The sequence below is a fragment of the Pyrgilauda ruficollis genome, unplaced genomic scaffold, assembly GCF_017590135.1.
Source record: "Pyrgilauda ruficollis isolate IOZ18807 unplaced genomic scaffold, ASM1759013v1 scaffold1, whole genome shotgun sequence".
Classification (NCBI taxonomy): domain Eukaryota; kingdom Metazoa; phylum Chordata; class Aves; order Passeriformes; family Passeridae; genus Pyrgilauda; species Pyrgilauda ruficollis.
The window spans coordinates 19,542,630-19,562,374 of record NW_024508100.1 but is presented as its reverse complement, the minus strand read 5'-3'; the positions used below and the strand labels follow the sequence as shown (position 1 = coordinate 19,562,374).

At 39.4% G+C, this 19,745-nt stretch overlaps 1 protein-coding gene across 1 annotated transcript in view; it reads left to right on the top strand.

Moving 5' to 3' along the window:
- Window positions 1-6,264, top strand: part of KCTD8 (potassium channel tetramerization domain containing 8) — a 94,571-nt gene extending 88,307 nt beyond the window's left edge. The window contains exon 2 of the mRNA XM_041459170.1: window positions 4,933-6,264. Within this exon, the coding sequence (XP_041315104.1) occupies window positions 4,933-5,393 (461 nt within the window). The 3' untranslated portion in view covers window positions 5,394-6,264. The remainder of the gene's footprint in view (window positions 1-4,932) is intronic.
- Window positions 6,265-19,745: the final 13,481 nt, after the last annotated feature.

Genomic DNA, 19,745 nt, shown 5'->3' with positions numbered 1-19,745 from the left:
CACCCTGGACTTCTTGGTGGTGAGGGTCCCAAGGTGGTTAAACACTTTTTACTGTCTACACAGTACTCTTATTCTACTGGTTAAATTATTTCCTCACTTCTAATGCTAATTAGTCCCATGCTCAGTCTTTCTCTTCTTTTGGGTTGGTGGGCCATGAGTTGGCAGTCACAATCTCCCCCTGCCAGAACTTTTACCCTGTCGGAGCTGACTTCAACATAATTGCTGAGTTGGCTTGCCCTGTGTCCTCCAAATTCTGCATTCTCTTTGCCCATTGTTAGTGATACATCCTTCTCCCCAAGCCTTGTTAGCCTGCCCCTCAGTCTGAGGTAACACGTGGACAGGAGCACCGCCTTTGTGTTATCTCAAGTTCCCACCGTGGTGGCTTATCTTACTGTCCAAGCTCCAGGTATCCACAGAGGCATATTTGGCAGCGGGGTTCGGTGGTTATTGGTGGTCAGAGATACCATCTGTCCCATCACCCCATTGGGATGATCTTTGATGCGCATATGTGATATGCACATGAGAAGTTGCTTCTTTACACAGTTTGCCCCAGAGGAAATTCTTTCCTGGATGCATTACCCAGGATGTGCTAACCAGACCTTCCTCCACCAGGCCTGGAGTCAGTGCCATCCTGTCACTCCATCCTGTCACTCCATCTCTTGACAAAGTCCTTCTGTGGTAACAGTGCTTGAATATGATTTCTTTTGTTTTAAGACTGTTGTACAAATATTTAAGAAAATAAGTGTATACAAAAACTGAAATATAGATAAGCAGAATATCATTATTTTATGCTTTTAATGTTTCCAGTTTGGTATTTTTCTCTGATGCAGGAGATAGGCTACAAAAAGTCTTTGACTAGTTGTTCAGACTGCACTTTATGAATATCTGCAGCAATTTATGTAAATACATGGTTACAATTTTCAACCAATAATTTTTGGCCTCTGGATGATTTGCTGTGGTTTTTGGCCTCTTCTTTCTCTGACTGGAGCTCTGTTGCTCAGTTACTGTTTGACCACATCTGAGAGAATTTCTTCTGGTTTCTGTTTTGCTTGTCATAACTGATAGAAGCAGGTTTTCATTTCAGGGAATTAAGTTTATAAGTTTCTAGATAATTTTCCATGCATATTTTCTAGCGATTGAGAGTGATTCTTTTATTAGTTGGTTATCAGGAAATGTTGGCTAAAATCTGCACAGAGAGCAGCACAGATGAGGAGTAAATGCAGTCAAAGTAAATGTAATATGCCTTCCTGATCATAGAAATGTCTTTGAGATATTTTTTCAAGTCTATTAGTCTTTAGAGTCTAGTAGCCCCCTGTGCTGGTTTTGGCTGGGGTAGAGTTAATTTTCCTCTCAGTGGCTTGAACTGTGTTTTGGATTTGTGCTGACAGAGGGTTGACAACCTAGAGATGTTTTTGTTATTGCTGAGCAGGGCTTACACAGAGCCAAGGCCTTCTCTGCTTTTCATCCTGCCCCACTGGTGAGGGGACTGGGGGTGTGTGTGAGGCTGGGAGGAGACACAGCCAGGACAGGTGACCCAAAGTGACCAAAGGGATACCCCAGACATGTGAGATGGTGCTCAGTACATAAAGTGGAGGGAAGGAGAAGGAAGCGGGTGGGCATTGGAAAAGATGGCATTTGTCTTCCCAAGTCACCGTTACTTGTGATGGAGCCCTGCTCTCCTGGAGGTGGCTGAACATGGGTTTGCCCATGGGAAGCAGGAATTAATTCCTTGTTTTGCTTCTCTCATGTACACAGCTTTTGCTTTCCCTCTGGCACTGTCTGGATCTCAACCCATGAGTTCCCTGGCTTTTACCTTTCTGATTCTCCCCTGGATCCTGCTCGTGGGATAGTGAGCAAGTGGCTGTGTGGTACTTGGTTGCTGGCTGGGGTTAAACCATGACACCACTGTAGCAGAGGTGATGAGTAAGCCCAGGTAAAGGGCTAGCTCGCTTTCTATATTTCTATGAGAGATGCAGCCATATAAGATGATCTTAAAGGTTTTTTCCAGTCTAAATGATCCTATGATTCTATGTGCACAGTGGAGAAAATATACCTTCTCTGAGTTTTTAAGAACTATTCTGCACTCCTGGAAAATAAGTAGTTTCAGATAGACTGAACTACTTGAATGTCTTTGATGTTATCCTGGAATGGCTGAGGAGGTACAGTGAAAAGTGTGGCAGCACAAAGGGCAATAAGGAGATGTATTTTGAATTAGAAATGTAGCTAAATTTATCCAATAATCCCTGATGTTGAAAATTCAACCAATCTTTTGTACATCCTTCTGTATATATTTTAAAATTCTATTGGGTTTCAGCTGGCAGAAAATACTGTAAGTACTGTGAGGAAAACCTCCCCTCTAGCAGAACTGTTAACTTCTGTTAATAACACACTACTGAGAAAGCAGTGCATAGGTATATAAAGAATTCTTTGTGAGGGAGGATTTGTTAATTTTTAAAAGGAGAGATGTGGGAGAAACTTGTGTTTCAATCCAAGTCATTGTGAATTTAGGCGATTCAGTGGAGCATACGGAGCTCAGTGCTGTAAGATACTGAACCTCAGGGCTGTGATCCAAAAAAGCATTTAAATACCTGCCTATTGTCATGCTCCTGAATAAACTTATAGCAGGAGATGGATCTTTTTATATTCTTGAAGGTGTATTTCAATGTGCTTTTCTGAAATAGATCCTTAGTACATTGCGGGTTTGAGCCCATGAGAAGGAAGGAGTACCAATAAAGAACTAAGTACAAAGCAACCAACAAGAAATAACATCTTGATATATGAAGTTGCAGCAAAAGAAATGGGCAGGAAAGAGATTTGAAGACTACTGAGTCTTGCAAACAAAAGGCTTTAGTTTCTTAGTCATAGAGTGTGTTGTTATATTTGAAGAAACCAAGATTGTAAACTAGATTAGATATTGATGTTAATCATGTTACTGAAAATCAGAGTAACAATACTGAAATCACTGTCTGATTAATGACTCAGTTTGATAATTACATGCTGCAAAGCCGGAGTAGTTCCATAATGCCAGCTTGACTCTCAATTTAGCATATTCATATAATCATTTGAGGTATGAAATGAAATGCTAGATACAACAATAGAAGGAAGGCATGTAAATCTATTTAAGAAGGTGATCAAACTTCTGGAAGAGGAGGAGGGAAATCGCTGCAGCCATGTGTTAAATATTTGGGTTGAATATAATGAAGTAGAAAATTGCTTCTGTTTTTCACTCCACATAATGTAAGTACAAGCCCTGTAGGATTCTTGTCTCTCTTTGGCTCTTGATTATTCATGGGTTTCTCTAGATGGACTGCAGAAATGGGACACAGCATCCTGGGATGCTGGCTAAAACAAAAGAAAAGCAGGTTGTTGAATGCTGCTATTGTTAGACTAATCTTTCTTTTAGACTAATCTTTGGTTTAGACTAATTTTTCCTTTCCTTTCCTTTGTGTGTTCCTTTGTTTTGTTTTTCCCCATCTCATATAAAATACTGCAATCTTCTTACGTTCCTTTGAGTCACAAAACTGCATTGTCAAAAAGACCACTGGGGTGTTCATATTGCATCTGCATTTTTTTGTAATTGTAATTGCATTTATTTTTTGTAATTCTGAACAACAAAATGCTAAGTGAATCAAAAATCTTGCAATTCTGTCCCAGTGACCCAAGGTAGAGCTGTCATAGTCTGAGTTTCGGTACTGGCAATGGCACTAAACTGATGCTGGTGGTGTCTGGATAGACTGTAGGAATAAAATAGTTTTCATAAGATCTTTAGATACCCAGCCTGTTTGGATGCTTTTAGGATTTATAACAAACACACAGTTGCCACTAAATCCCCACTCTGTTTTCATTCAGATCCCTAAACATCTTTGAAATTTTTCCCTTTAGTCCAGTTCAACACTCCTTAAACTCCATAGATATTTCAGTCATCTTTAGATAGTGTCCTAAATTAAGCTTGTGACGTTTATATGATGTCAGCATAGCATCATTTCACTTCACAGCTGGAGTTTTCAAATAAGTCTTCAAAATTGAAAATGCTTGTACAGATTTAGTGGCTACCACTTATTTTTCACATTCGTATTCTGCATAAGACTTCAAAGCAGAAATGATATATGGAGGGAATAAGAGCCTAGATCTGATTTTCATGCATGTGAATTGCTGAGCAGTGCCTGCCAAGAGGCTGGTGGGCTGCTCCCCCTGCCATGGCAGAGTGCCTCTCTCATAAATTCATAACCTGCTTTTCCCTGCCAACCTGTGCTGTAGGAGGTGTACAGCTGAATTCTGAGCTTGCACCAAGTCTGGGCAACAACTGACAGTAAGAAGTGCAGTGCAATCATTATTGGATTAAAAAAACCAAACCCTAAAGACTCTGTCAGCAGTGAGCGATCTCTCTGTTATCCTAGGACTAATGCTCCTTTCTCTTTCTAGGGCTTCTGCAGACTTGACATCTGCAGAGCACAGTATCAGTAGACTGTTCAGGGAAGGTGAATTAAGAGCTTCCAAAAAAATTAAAATCTAAAACTAAAATCCCTGGAATATTTTTATTCAAGTGAAGAGTTTGCAAATTGTACAGTAGTATTTCCCTTATACAACCAAATCTAATTATCACAATAAACTTCTTGCAGGAAACCAGTTCATTTAAACTTGCGTGCGAGGATTTCCAGCGCAGCTAATTTGTGAGCATCATGCACGCTTTGTTACCTGGATTCTGAGGCAGGCAGTGAAGTTATTTTTGCTGTAAACATTTTTAGGAGTGAGAATTTTGAGGACCAGACCTTCAATTTCTTTCCCAGTTGGGTATAGTTTTGTTGCCTACAAGGAAATGAGACCAACTTTTGCCAGCTGAGACTCTGAATCGTGTTTTTCTGGATGCTATCTGATCAGTGTTATGTGTAAAGCAGTGCTTGCTTAATACTTTTTTCTCCTACTTTTTATTAGGGCCCCCCCAGCGAACCATTTCCCCCAAACAAGACCATGAAGAAAGGAAGCACGACAAAGTTTTGGACAAGGGCAGTGAAAGTGGGACTTCCTGTAATGAGTTGTCCACCTCAAGCTGCGACAGCCACTCAGAAGCGAGCACCCCTCAAGACAATGCCACCAGCACTCAGCCATCCACAGCCCACCAGCCAAATACTCTGACATTGGATCGTCCATCCAAGAAGGCCCCGGTGCAGTGGATGCCAGCACCAGACAAACGCAGGAACAGTGAACTCTTTCAAACTCTCATTAGCAAGTCCAGAGAAACAAACCTTTCCAAAAAGAAGGTGTGTGAGAAGCTGAGTGTTGAGGAAGAAATGAGAAAATGTATTCAAGATTTTAAAAAAATCCACATTCCAGATTACTTTCCAGAGCGCAAACGTCCCTGGCAGTCTGAACTCTTACAGAAATATGGGTTATAGTAATCAACTGTTTCCTGACGTATCTCTGAGGCATTTGATGTTTGTTACATTGCCTCTTACTGATGTCCTCCTCCTGGCCGACTCTGCCACCAGAGCTATTCCTGCTGCTTATTTCTTTCTGTGAACAGTGGATGTTGGATAGTACATGTTTTTCTTTAAATATATATACATATATATATATATATGAAGATAGAAACTTTAAAAATGCAAAAGGTGTCTCATCTAAACCACTTCATAATAGCAAAGAAAAAAATTGCATGGTCAAGAAAGATGGTTTTTGAACCACGGTCAGTTGAGTTTCATTATTATTTTGGAACATAACAAATAAAAATCTCAATCATCAGTTAACACCTCATTTTATGTCACCATTAAAAATGACTCAGACTTGCTAAGGATGAAGACAAACAGGGTTTAAAATTCAATTGAACTGGTTTTGGAACTAATTCCCAACATTCTCTCAATGTTAATGCAATAAATCAAATACCTTTTTTGCATGAGCACAATATTACAAATAAATCACACAAGAGCAAGAGGTTGTCTGTTGCTTGGAGAATTACTTGTTTGATACCAAGCCTATAAACGTAAAATGTCTAAGGGATTGAACTTACTTTGTTCTGGATCTGTGATTTTTTTGTGTGTACAGTGTTCTTTCTGTATGTAAGGATGGTGTAAATATGCCTTATATTGTTTATTATTGCACCAACAACGTTCATCTATTAGTGCTTGTCAGGATTATTTCTGTGAAATGCAAATTTATGGCAGATTGTGAAAACTGGTTTGATGGTCTGAAAGTTTTTGTTATGTTAGTCACTAAAAATGGAGAAAAATAAAAGAGACTTTAATGTATTTATTAAAAGAACCATCTAGTAGATTTTCTTGGCTGTTGTTATTGCTTCTCCTTTTTAAATAGAATCAAGCAAGTTTTTACTTTTTGTTTAGTATTTTCGTAACTACTCTGCTGGAAATAAAAAAAACAAAACAAAAACATATTTCAAGAGTGGGAGAAAATCTTTAGGGTAGGGCAGTTTAATTGGAACTGCCATACAGACCCTAAGAGAAAGAGAGTTATGCTAAGAAGCAGAAGAGGATAAACTAAAAAACTGAGTGGTTTTACTAGCAGAGCGGAAAGCAGTTCCAATTTGACAAGTTCACAAAAATCAGCTTAGAAATAGAAAATTTAGAATACCACAGCAGAGTGTGCTACATTTACAAATGAAAAGTTTCTGTGAATAGTCAGCTCTGTATGGCAAACCTGTTATCTCAGCCCAGATACGGGAAAATAAATTCCTTTCTCATTACAGGAACACCAAGAAGACAGCTGTGGTTCAGACAGCCACAGCTGAAATGGGTAAGGACTGCTGGAGTTCACAAAAGAGCTGCTGAGTTCTTACAGATTTCAAATTATTACTATGAGTACACAAATGTACACATCCACATTTAGAAGGGTTAATCTCTATACATGTTCTATAGCACTAACTGCGCAGTTGTGTCAGAATAGATGTTTTATGTCTTATGGTAATTTTAAATGGTTTGACTAAAATGGTTTTACTTTTTTAAATGGTTTTAGCTAAAGTAAAGAGGACTTCTTGAATTATAATTTCCAGGGTTATTCCTGATACCTGTGTTAGTTTTTAGTCCTCTAAAAGGCCACTTTAAAAAAAACTTCTAATAGTTTTTTAGAAGCAACTTCATTCACCAATTCTTTTATCAGCCCATATAGAACTAGTTGTTCTCCTATTCAGATAATTAGTTGGCTTCAACATATTTTGACTACATTTTAATAACTTGAAGAATCATGTCTGGGGTAGGTCTTGTCTGAACTGATACAGACCAATATGAGACCATTTGGCATCTCAGGTTTGTCTTTATGTTCCTTGCTTACTTCTTCCTGGTCCAAAAGTCCCATTCTTTCTTTTGAAAGTTTAATGTTTCTTAGACAAGGTTATAATTTACTTTCTATCTTTTCTAATCTTTGGATTCCTATTCTTTACCTGATGAAACTTCCAGCTGTTTAATCATCACTTATCCTCTGGTGGATACAATTCTAGTTTTACTTATTCCAAAGTAAGACTAATACTGAGAGCTTTGTTTCCACCTGGGATTATACATTTTAGATGTGGACAGCATCTTGAGCATTCATAGTAAACCTTGTTGTTGAATTTGGAGGTTTGCTTTGCCTTCCTAGTTATTCTCAGTATTCCAGGAAGTAACTCCCTGAGGAATGCTTAGGTGATTTTTTCACCTGTCTATTGGTTTTAATATGTCAGTATATAAATATTTTTATGAGCTGTTTTTTTCTTTTATTATACTGCCTAAAATTTCTCAAAACATATTGATTCATTCTTGAGGAGAACGGATATGTTGATATGTGTTTTTAATGCATAAGTACTGTAAGATTTTTGATAACCACTTTCCTTGTGTTCATGAGGCATGTGAGTGACGTGGCACGTGAATGACATTACTGCTACTTGGTAACCACAGTAGCATCTAAAGACGAAGTGATTTGGTTTTGGAATTAGACAGTGTATACTGTCCTTCTTTCAGAGTGAAAAATTCCAATGTGTTGTAGGCAGAGAGAGGGGGGAGGAAACACAGGTCATGAGAATCCTTTGTTTGTATTCTCTAATTCCATCACACTTTTCGTCCAGTTCACCCAGTTAGAGCTCCAACCCTGTCTATGTAGTTATTATTCTACAGTTTTCAGACAATTAGGGAGAACACAAGCTGAGACATTCAGTGGAACAGGGGAGCTTGTGGGTGTTGAGATGGCTATGGTTGGTTGAAAGCTCCCAGGTGTTACAAGAGAATTGTATATTAGAAGCACTTGGAGAATTGATTACTTCCTATTGTCTTACTTTCTTCTAATTTTCCCATGATAGCTGTTTTTTCTTCTTTCATTTTAGTCTTCTTTTTCTCTTCTTTTCACTTCGTTATGCACTGGAATAGTCTACCATGGGAATCTCTGCCTTTTATTGGGTTTCAGCCAATCTCTGCCTTTTATTGGGTAGTCAGCCTCTAAATATCTACTCTGTATGAAGCTCATGAAGATAACGTTTTTCTGAAAAAGAGAACCCAAAACAAATCCAAATACTGATATTGGTTGATCCTCAATTATAATCATCGAATGCTTTGGGTTGGAAGGGACCCTTCAAAGGTCATCTAGCCCAACCCTCCTGCAATGATCACAGACATCTTCAACTAAATCACGTTGCTCAGAAACATCTTCCAGAGTCTCACCACCCTCATAATAAAAAATATCTTACTCATAACTAGTCTGAATCTACCTTCTTAGTTTAAAACCATTAAGCCTTTTCCTTTCACAACAGGCCCTACTAAACCTTTGTCCGCATCTTTCTTATAATCTTGTATTTTCTTCTTATCATATCTGTGTCTCTCCAGGTCAGAGGGGAGGATGTTGTGGGGACTAAAGGCCTTACGTAAGTGCAGATAGATATGTTGCTCCCTTGGTGAAGCTGTGCTGGCTGTTTACCATAGCACACCTTCTAAGAAGATCTGTTCCATGATCTTCCCGCACAAACAAGTGAGGCTGACAGGTCAGTAGTTCCCAGGGACCTCCTTTCCATCGTTTTCAAAGATGGGTGCAAATTTGGTTCAGTGTAATTAAAGACTAGGCAGGTTTTAGTGAACAATTTAGTGATAGGTTTAAGTGATAATTGCTTTGATAAAATTTATTTTTAAATTTAAATAAGAAAAAAATGCAAAGAAGTAATTTAACATGTAAATTAAGCAAGCACATTTCTGGAAGGAAAGCAATAGAATTCTTGCTTCTGCAGATTTTCTTTCTAAACCAACACAATTCCTTACATTATGGTCTTATTGAGAACTCAACATGGAATAATATCCCATTATGTTTTTCCAATTAGTTTAATTATTAATATTTAACATGTTCAGAAATATGGAATGGTATAGTCTAGATTAAACATTTGAAACTGATAAAAGTAAAATCTTCCTTTATAAGTAATCTCCCAGTTAAGCTAATATTTCATGAGAGTAATTAATTAGAATCTGATGCTAAAGTAATGTTGTTAATATTGCTCATATTTATTCACTAGACAAGTCAGTTTTCAGCCCTCATCATAGATGTTACATGCAGCAGTTTTTATTTTTCTAACTGAATGATGAGGACTAGAGATAGTTTTGCCATACAGTGATGTTTACCTTTGAAAACATGTGAGCAAAGCTCAGAATGGCATGCTCAACCAGTCTGTTACTGAAGGATTAGTGCATTAACAAAAATGTTTATGTATTAGAATAATTGAAATTAATTCTAAAATAGAATTTCAGAATTCACTTTGATTTCTTTTAAATGAATACAATATGATAAATTGCATAAGATGCATAATTTTATGGGCTCCTGTAAAAAAAATAGTGCTTACGCAATATAGTTTGACTTGTTAATGCTGTCTTCGTTCAAATAATGATATTTAAAAATATACTTCCTACTGGAGGTGGAAAACCCAAATTAGTAACGAGAGGGCAATGTTTACAAGTGACTCATGTCCTGAACCAGGCTCTTTAGGATGCTCAGAAATTACCAAGAAATCTTCAGGTTTCTGCAGGATTGCACCACTGGTGTGGCTCATCATAAAAATAACATTCACACATTACTTCAGCTTATATATTACAGGCCAGCAAGTAGTTTCTCATTTTCTAGGATCTGTTCTCTAGAAGAGGCTTCCACCCTGCTTCATATTTTCTACTCTGCCCCTCTCTTTTTCATTGTTACCATGGACATCCATACGCTTTTATTTAAGAGCTTATCTGTTCCTTGCGTGAAGACACATGTTCAAATTCAGAAGAGATTAGACTACACTGGAAACTGATGGGGAAAGCTGGACACACTGGCAGTGTTACTGGTTTGAATAACTTCAGCACTGCTGGCACAAAGTACAAGCTGGAAGGCAAAGTCACATTGCCCTCCAGCTTGTGCTCTGTTTCTGACTGTCAGGTGCCATATTCCTTTAGCAAAGACCAGTCCTCCAGTGAAACAAGCCACAAAGTCATTATTCACTGATAAATGAACCACTGCTGCTGTCAGTGCCCTGTTGGCCCCCTACACCTGCTGTGTGTTGGTACTGCAGCTAAATTGGACACCCCAGTTCAGAGAGGGACACCCAGAAGGCTGCTGCAGGCAAGAGCTAGAATAGCTTTTCCTCACACCATACACCCATTCATGAGGATATACAGCTTGTTTCAGGCTGTAGCAGGTGCTTGCCATCTTACTAGAACACCTTGTATCGCTATCTGAAGTGGGATTCTTGTTTTATTCGGGTGGAGCATTACTGTTAGCACAGAAAACAGCCATTCAGTGGACCAAACCCCAGTATTCTTATGTGTAGAACCATAGGAAAAAGATGGCAATCTCTCCTGCTTTAGCAAACTCTTCCTTCTTTGAAACTGGGCTTGTGACAGCATGAAATGGTGTGCTGAGAAAAGAGAGTACAAATAGTGCCCAGAAGAGAAACAGCACCGACTGTGTTCCCATCTGTTTGCAGCCTGGCACCCTGGCAATCCTCAGCTGCAGGCATTAGGTTGTGTAAGGCACATCGGGGAAAAGCACAAATGGACTCAATACAGCTAGTGATGAATATAACAGAAAAAGTATTTGAGAGTTTTCTCCTCCCCTAGGGACTCTTCCTGTTCTTACTGTGCCATCTCTTCGCCTCAGATAATAAGAAAAAGGAATTACAAAAAATAATAATTGACCAGATGGATATAGTGGGAATATCCATGTCTCTGTGTTGTACTGCCTATTAAAATTTCTGTTTCTTCACCATGTTAATGTTACTTTATGTTCTTTTATATACATAAAAAAGAAATGTAGAAATAGCTTGATGGAATTTGTTCTAAGACCCTAGTTCATATAATCCTTCATAGACATATTAGATGAAGTTCTAGCAGTGAGCATGTTAAGTGTTTCAATTACAGTGCAGTGTAATTTTTAGCAAGCAGTCACCCCAGAACAGATGAGTACCAGTAACAAGAAGTAAATTAAATTTACATAAAAGGAATGGAAATCATAAATATGCAATAAATAATCTTTCCAGATTCCAAAGCAACATTTAATTCTAAAATACTATCACTTACCTCTTATCTGCTTAGCATGCATGCAATTCATTATTTTAACACAAATCAATTGATAATGTGCTCTAAACTTAGATTCCTCCTGATATATTGCTGAAAGATTGTTTTCTTAAGAAATATATACTGTCCATAGTAAATGTAAAGTTTTGAGAGCAGGCAACACCTGATAGAATATTTTTCATCCCTGCTGGATTGCTAGTTTGTCCTAGGAGGAATTGTGAAAACTATCAATCAATGACCCTTAAAAGCTTTATTCCCTGTTTCTCTTCCTATTTAGGTGAATTGTGTGTTTCATATGGTGTCATTTTTCTGTTGAAGGTAGTATTTGTTTCAATGCAGCACAAAATAGTCACTGACAGTGTGGCCCTGAATTGTTCTGATTTATACCTACCCCTGATTTAAATTACATTAGTAAGCTTCTGACACGAGCAGTTTAGGTGACTGCTGAGTGATTGAACACCTGCCACACAGTCAAGAAATGAGCTTAAAGAAGATGAGGGTAAGAGTAGTCCTCCATGCCACTATGGATTTGGAGGCATCCCAAAGGATTCAAAGCCCCAGCCCCTCCAGGACATGTCAAGTAGTACTTCTCTCTCTGTAGTGGGATGGATGAGGGGCCCTTGTGCATCCTTTGCCAAGGGCAAGCTTGCTTTCACCATCTTGCAGAACTAAGACCAGTCTTCAGGAAAAAAGTTGCTCTTCCACAGGTTTTATGATGCCAATCCTGAATGTCCCCGTGGAAAAATTAAAGAGCACCTTCTTGCTCTTTGATGAAAATGTAGGCTTGACTTCTATTTTTGTCACTGAATGCACTACATAAATGTGAAAAATTACCTGAAGCTTCTGTGTCAAATTAAGGACTGTTGTTTCAAATGGGTCTCATGACTCTTCTTGATCTTCTTCCAACTGTTCAATAGTGTTTTGGGAAAGAGGATGCACATATTCTAGTTTTGGTCGGTAACGGAAGGACAGAGGTAGGAAAAAAGATTATTCCCTTCCTGCAGTGTGGTGGGATGTTTCCATATATAGAATTATTAATTGCTTTTATATTGCAAATCATGTTACCTTTTTTCTTTCACTTTTTTCCCCCATCACTTTTTTCCTGGAAATATACAGCCCAGATTTTCAATTATTTCTAACCAGGCTGCTTTATTCAAATGTTCAGTCATATTTTACTTTTCTCTCAGGTTCTAATTATTTTTGAGTCTTTTTTTTTAAAAATCAAATTTCATGAACATTAACTTTGAGAAGATGGCAAGCAAAACATATGAAAGAGGTCTTCAAAGGCACAAAGAAATCTCAAATTCCCTGTGGCATTTACTGAGACTTGAGCATGTAACTCTTTTCTTTTTTTTCTGAAAAACTCATGTTATCTCTGCAGTGATCCCTATGCCCTTCCCCTCATCTCAGTAAAACTGATCATCATCTTTCCCCAGCTTCCTACTTCCACCCCAAATCAATTTGAATTCATTTTAAAAGTAAGCTTTGTTGACACTGAAATCAGGAATTATTATGCTGTCCCATTCCTTTCTTCCACTAATTCTTTAGTGCATTTGAAAGGAATAATGAATCAAGCTTGCCTGACAAGAGCTATGTTTTAATACTCATCGTGAGTCTGTCTTAATCCCAGACAGTGGTAAACAGCAATTGTCTGAGCCAATCTGTGATAGGCATCTCACCAGGTGGCAAGTAGTGATGCTGCTCTGTCAGCTACAGAAGCAAGAAGAACTCTTACACATACAAGCTTTCGATAAATTAGCTGTGCATCAGTGTTTCTGAAAAGCTACAGAAGTTTTCCAAAGTCTTCTGTGTCCCTCTGTAAGCCTTCACACAAAGTGAAACTGCCATGAAGGAGAGGGAAATTAAGTCAAGAACAGAATTAAAAAAAAAACTTCTCCATTGCTTTGAAAATTATTTGAGTGGTTTCCCCCCATCTTCAAGTACCTGGGGATCAATGTGATCTTTATGTGCTTTAAATTCATCATCCCCACATGATTACCTTGATGATCTGCTGATGGCCATCCTGGGAACTGAGGCTCCCAGATCAATGAGCTGTTCCCAGCTGGTGCTCAGGAGCTGAGATCCTGCTTGAATTCATAGCAGCCATCAAGGGCCTCATCTCCAGAACCACATCAATGCCCCACCGTAGGAAGCATAGCTGTAAATTCATGGGTCATATTACTCCCACAAATACTCTTTGGATGTGTGCTACATCCCATCATGATCTTGATGGCAGAAAATTTCAGCAAAACTGCAATATTATGCAGGGCCCATTTCAAGAATTATATCTTGTATTTACTGTAACCATTAAATGATCAAAGGATTCTTTTCAGCTGGTAAGATACCAGGGTCTTAAGCTGTCCCATGCTTACAGGATTATCCAGTTGATGCTTTCTCACAGGTCTGAAGATGTGTCATTTTCTTCAGGCTCCTCAGTCATCCACGGGCATTCAATAAGAATGACTATGCAGTAGGTATGTGCTGATTTACTTAATATCCCAGAATGCCTGTCATGATTTACTTTTATATTTATTTTGCATGAGCTGCATGTTTAATGCTGTACAGTTAAGCATAGAGACTTGTCTCCTGTCCCAAGACAATTGAAAATGGCAAAGCAAGAACTGGGACCACTGAAATGAATGTAACGTAAATGCAAAGAGATTGTAATTCCTACTCGTATTACTTAGAATGCTTCTGTCTAAATTTTATTACAGTATTTCACAATCTCTTCATATTCTTTTGTTTTTACATCAATTAAACCCCCTGTGAATTAAATCAAGTAATGGCTGGAGCATGCTTTTTCTGCACCAAGTCTTCCTGATTGCCCATCTTCCTTTTTGACACCTTCATATTTGTAAGATTTATCAAATTAGTTTGCTCCATTGTTTGCTCATCAACTGTGTGATCAACTAACTTAGAAATCATATAATGAGAATACAAAATAGAAAAAAGAGTTCTCATGTATAACCAATTCCCCTTCTTAAGATTCTGGTTGGTGTGTGGTAGCTGAGAAATTTTATCTTGTGCCACAAGGCAGGAAAGCTCGTGAATGGCTGAGGGTGTTTCCTCACAGGCCTTGGCCCTGCAGTCTAATGTTTAAGTAAGATCCTGTGATTTGTCAAAGGTCTGTTCATATGAGTTGGGTTCTTTTCCATGGGTATCCAATTGCAAGATTAATGTCTTAAAATTGAGCCCTTAAGTTTACCGTCGGTTCAAGTCCTATCAGTGCAGAGCAATATTCTGATGGAGCTGGACGCCAGGGAACCTTATCTCATGGAAGAAAGGTAGATGGAAGAGCACCATGTTCCTCAGAAAGACTGGTTAAACTATTCTAAAAAGGAACATAAAAGCTAATCTACCTGTAAGAATGGAGATCCAGACATTTCCAGAGGTTCAAGGCCATCTCTCCGTCTTGAAGCCACACAGCTGAATTCTCCAAATCCATTCATCAGGCAGAAGTACTGGGGTAGGTAGCTGGAGGTGCAATTTTCTGCTCTTTGTAACAGATGTTCCACCCAAAGTTTCTCAAAGGAAAACCTGAAAAGATGCTGCCCAGACTGTGCAGAAGGCACTTGTCTGAAACAATTTGATGATCCATCACTGCCATTAATTGTTCCAACTTATAACATTGTGAGTCCATTTATGTTACCAAAGTGCAGTGCTGCACGGTAGAAAAGGTGCATTCTCCTCTTTGGAGAATCACCCTATCTGTGTGCTGTGCTGTTCTGTATGCAAGTCAGGTCCCCACCTGAGCTACATTTTTTGAAAGTTTTTTGAAAGAGAGAACCATTTCTGGCAGTAGGGATATTTTCTGTAAGTGACACAGTGTCTTTTCTCTAAGCCATCACAGCAAATTCCTATTTTCTTTCTCCTTTGACAGGCTCTATCTCCTGCACTGCACAGCATTGCTAAAATCCCACCTGGGATCCTCAGTTTATTGGACACCACTGGAGGAGAGAGAGCAACTGCTACTGCTCTTCCCATCATGGAGAAAGCACTTATAGCCTTTACCTCCTCTCAGTCTCTCTCTTTACCTCTTATGTCTTATAAGGCTGAATGAATCCAACTGCATAGTCTGCAGATTCAGCATGGAATTTGGGTTATTTGTTTACTGGTTTGTAGTTTTTTTCCCCTCTGTAAGCTTTCTTCTAAAGACACCAGCTGCAAATCTGGGCTGGAAGCCAACTTTGTCTCTCCTTGAATAAAAATAAGACAGAGCTACTGGGAAGTGTGGAGAGGACAGTGGAAGATCACACAGCAGCTTATGTCAACCATGTAATGAAACCCCAAGATGCAGCAATGCTGCCCCAGAGGAGGAGCCTTAAACAACATCCCAGCAGACACAGGAGCCTGCAGATGTGTGGCCCCTTGCCAAGCAGAGGCCAGGTGGTGATGGCAGTAAAGGGATCTTGGCTTTTTCTGAACTTACAGGAAGAGAGCTGCAGGATGAGAGGGCTTACAGCCCCCGCACCAGCTGGGGCCAGGCTCTCCCTGTCTGCCGCAAGGCCAGCGTGAGACAGGCTGAGGAGGATCCTGGAGGGAGCAGAAGCAGGCACAGTGTGCTCAGAGATCATGATTTTCCTAGGCTGAGGCAGGGATCATCAACATATTCACTGTGGGGAGGCCAGAATCACCTCTGTGCCATTTGTGAGAGGCTGCAAAAAGGAGCTTAGACTGGAATCAAAGGCATGAGAAAAAGCAGCGGCTGCTCAGTAAGGCGATGATGAGGGAGGAATGGCAAGCAGTGATTTCATCCCTTACAAGCTGTGGAGGATAGAAATAGGCCTTCCAAAGGAAATAAAGTTGAATAGTAGGGAAAGGAAAAGAGGCATTTCTGAATTCTGCCAGCTTTGTCTGGTCCAGAAAACTTTCTCTCTTATTAATCCACATTTTCACAGAACTGATAACTGCCTCCCAGCACAGACCTTGCCTTTCCCTTCCCCTCCCAGAGGCTCATAGTGCTTTCTTCACCAGCTATCTTTTGACCAATTTCATTGCAGTTGGACACAGATTCATGATGGAAAACAGCTGCTCAGCTCTAGCATCACTAACTGAGCCCCCCTGGCAGTATAATAGCTGTGTCACTCACCTCATTAAAAAGAAAAATAAAAAAGTAGTCTTTCAGGGAAATCCAGAGCAGCAGAGCAGTTCCAGGATGTGACAGATGTGACTGTCCAGATTTTCTGCTGGGTGAGCTGTGGATGGTTCCTGTCTACAAGAGCTGGGGTGTGACTATTTGGTGTGTACTCGGGTTGCAGCATTTGGGTAGGTAGGTGATGATGGATGGACAGATACCTGAAGGTTTGAGCAGCAGGTGAGATACAGTTTGACAGATGTTTAGGATGTGTGGATTGTAAGCAAAGCTGCCAGTCTGCCTCTTAACAAATCCCCCTCAGTGGCCTCTGTCCATCTCCATCCCCAGGGAGGTACACACTGCTCAGGGCTGGGGCTGTCCCTGTGCCCTGGTTGCCCTTCTGGAATGGGGGACAAGTCCTGGCTGCCCATTCCTGCACTGCTTTTCCCCAGGGAGCCACCACAATTCCTAAAGTGGATATGCATACAGCAGCTGTTCAACTAGATATGTCTTCTTAGGAAGAGAAATAAGATTGGAATACTAAAGTAGTAAAAAAAATATAAAGAAATATTCACAAAAAGGAAGCAGCAACAACAACAATGCCTCTGACAGTTGTGGTAGATTAAAAGTAATCTCTTTCCTGCAAGTTTTCTATATTTTTCAGGACAAGGAACAGAAACTGTGCAAATATCTGCCTCGGACAGTTCTGCTTACTGCTTATTTCTACTTCCTTGCATTTGAAACAGCTCATAATAATTTTGTGACAAATAGGTTATGTGCTTCAACTAATACAGGACAGCAATGAAGCTCTAACTGTGTATTGGAAGCAATCACCCACAAAATATAGCCCTTCTTCCAGGATACAATAGTCCAGAGGATGATAAAATGTCAGCATGCTCCTGGAAATACCTGTTTGTCAGAGAAACAAAAAAATCTCTGCCCCTCTCCCCTTCAATTTATGTAACTGCTGAGACTGACTTTTAAAAGCAGTGGAGCTGGTAGAAGAAAAAATACAGGCCTTAAAAAGTCTTATCAACAGGGAGAGCATTAGGCATATCCCTAGGGTTATTGACAAAAAACCCTTATTCTTACTGTAATAACTGAACAGTTTAGCAAACAGGTCATAGTGTATGTTCACGTAATGAGTTCTAAATCCTAGAACCAGCATTTGTCATTCACTGACCGTTTGCTGTTCTACTCACAAAATCTTATATCTCTGCACCTTTGGACACTGTCAGTATAGCTGGCCGTTCTATCAATAGAGAGAGGTTTTTAAAACTGGAGACAAAGCATCTTACACGCCTATTCTGCCTCTTTTCCTGTCATTCCTTGTGAAGAGCCTTAGTGCAAATGAGAATCTGGCACCTTTCTCTTCATAAACACTGACATTTATTAGCAGGTTAAGATTGGAGGAGTCCTTTTGATGAGTAGCATAGAAGATAATTAATTAGAGTTGTAATTCAGCAGAAAAGTGTTAATTTAAACTTCAGAAGAATTATAAAACTTAATGAATTGACCTGGAATGTGCTGAAATTTTTGGCAACTTCCTAATTGCCCTAAATTAAATGACCTAAAATCAGGATCAGACAACAAAAAATTAAATTTGTTGACCTGACCTGTGAGCAGGCAGTAAATAACAAATTGGAAGCACTGATAATAGATGTGTGTTCTGAAAGAATATGCCTATCTATAGAAAATACAAATAATTTATTTAATAATTCCTAGCCAATGAAGATTACCATTTTAAATCCGTTTCCATTAATTTCTAGGAAGACCCAGAGGCTTCAGCAGGGGAGCTTCTAATAAGAATTTAAATGAAGGAGTTCCCAATATAACCATATAAGTCAGGAAATGCCAAATGGGCAGCTTTCTTTTGGCTGCTCAGCTTTCCTGCTTCACTTAACTCCTGTCTCTTTTGTGCTGTGCATGCTGGCCTGGCATGCAGTCAGTCAGCTGTCACGGGTGCTTGAAGGCACGGACAGATGAACATGCTCCATGTAGAGTGTTTCTGATCTTCAGATTTTAATATGTTTTCTAGATATTTTTTAGAGTTCCCTAACTTTACACCACATTTATAAAAGCAGGGACATTAAGTTTAATGGACTATGAAGCAGGTATAGCTGAACCTGAGAGCACAGACAGAAGTCTTATGCAAAGTTAATAACTAAAACAATTTTCCAAATTAAAAAAAAAAAAGCTTATTAAAACAGAACTACAAACAGAAGTTAAAAAGAAAAATAAATGTTCTGCAGTTCAGCTTTAAGGAGCCCAACTTCACTCCCCATTCATTGCTATAAACGCTGATGGAGACCACTGGGCAGCAGAAGGGAATTTGGGCCAGTCTGTAAGTACTGTGGCAGGCTTAATCATTCCATATGTTTGTTTATTTTATCATTTCCTCACCCACATATGACTAAACCACAACACTGAGGCTTTACAGGAGGCAAAAAGAGCTGTATTCATAGCATGCTTGTGGCTGACATTCACACTGGATATAATGCAGGAGGTTGATTTAAACACTGCCCTCCCTGCCACCGTCCCCGCTCCCCGCAAACACAAGGTGTCCTGTAGCTAGTCATGAACTATTCTGGGAAGGTGCTCAGCCTTTTCTATGTGAAACTTTAGAGGACATCTGAAACCTTAGATGATATGCTGAAATAATTTTCATTAGCCCCTGAAACATCATAAGTGTCCGTTGCCTCCCACTGATCAAAAGCAAGCTGACTGCTCCCCAAATGCTAACATTTTTATTTTTCATTGCCATTCTCACTCTGCTGAAATCATGACATGTGTTCACCACAGCAGTAAGTGCTGCCAAATGGCATAAGATCACTGACACTGCAGGAATAAAACTGTATGAAAATCTAAGGGATTGGAAAAGCTGCTTAGAGGATCAGGTGGCTTTATTTGGTAAAAGCTAAAGCAAACAGGTCCTGCAGTACTGCTTGGTAGGGACCTGGGCATCCTAGGGTAGATATGCTGCAGTCTGTGCTGAAGTTCAGGGCAAGTTGCAGTGTTTGTCAGAATCAGAAAGTCATCTGCCTAATTAAGGATTGATTCTAAACTTTTACTTCCCCTTCATTATTATGCGCTGCAAGAGCATACTACAAACATTAGCATCCCGTTATTGGTTCATAATGTTGTGCCATTACTCTGTCCCAACTGAAATTACC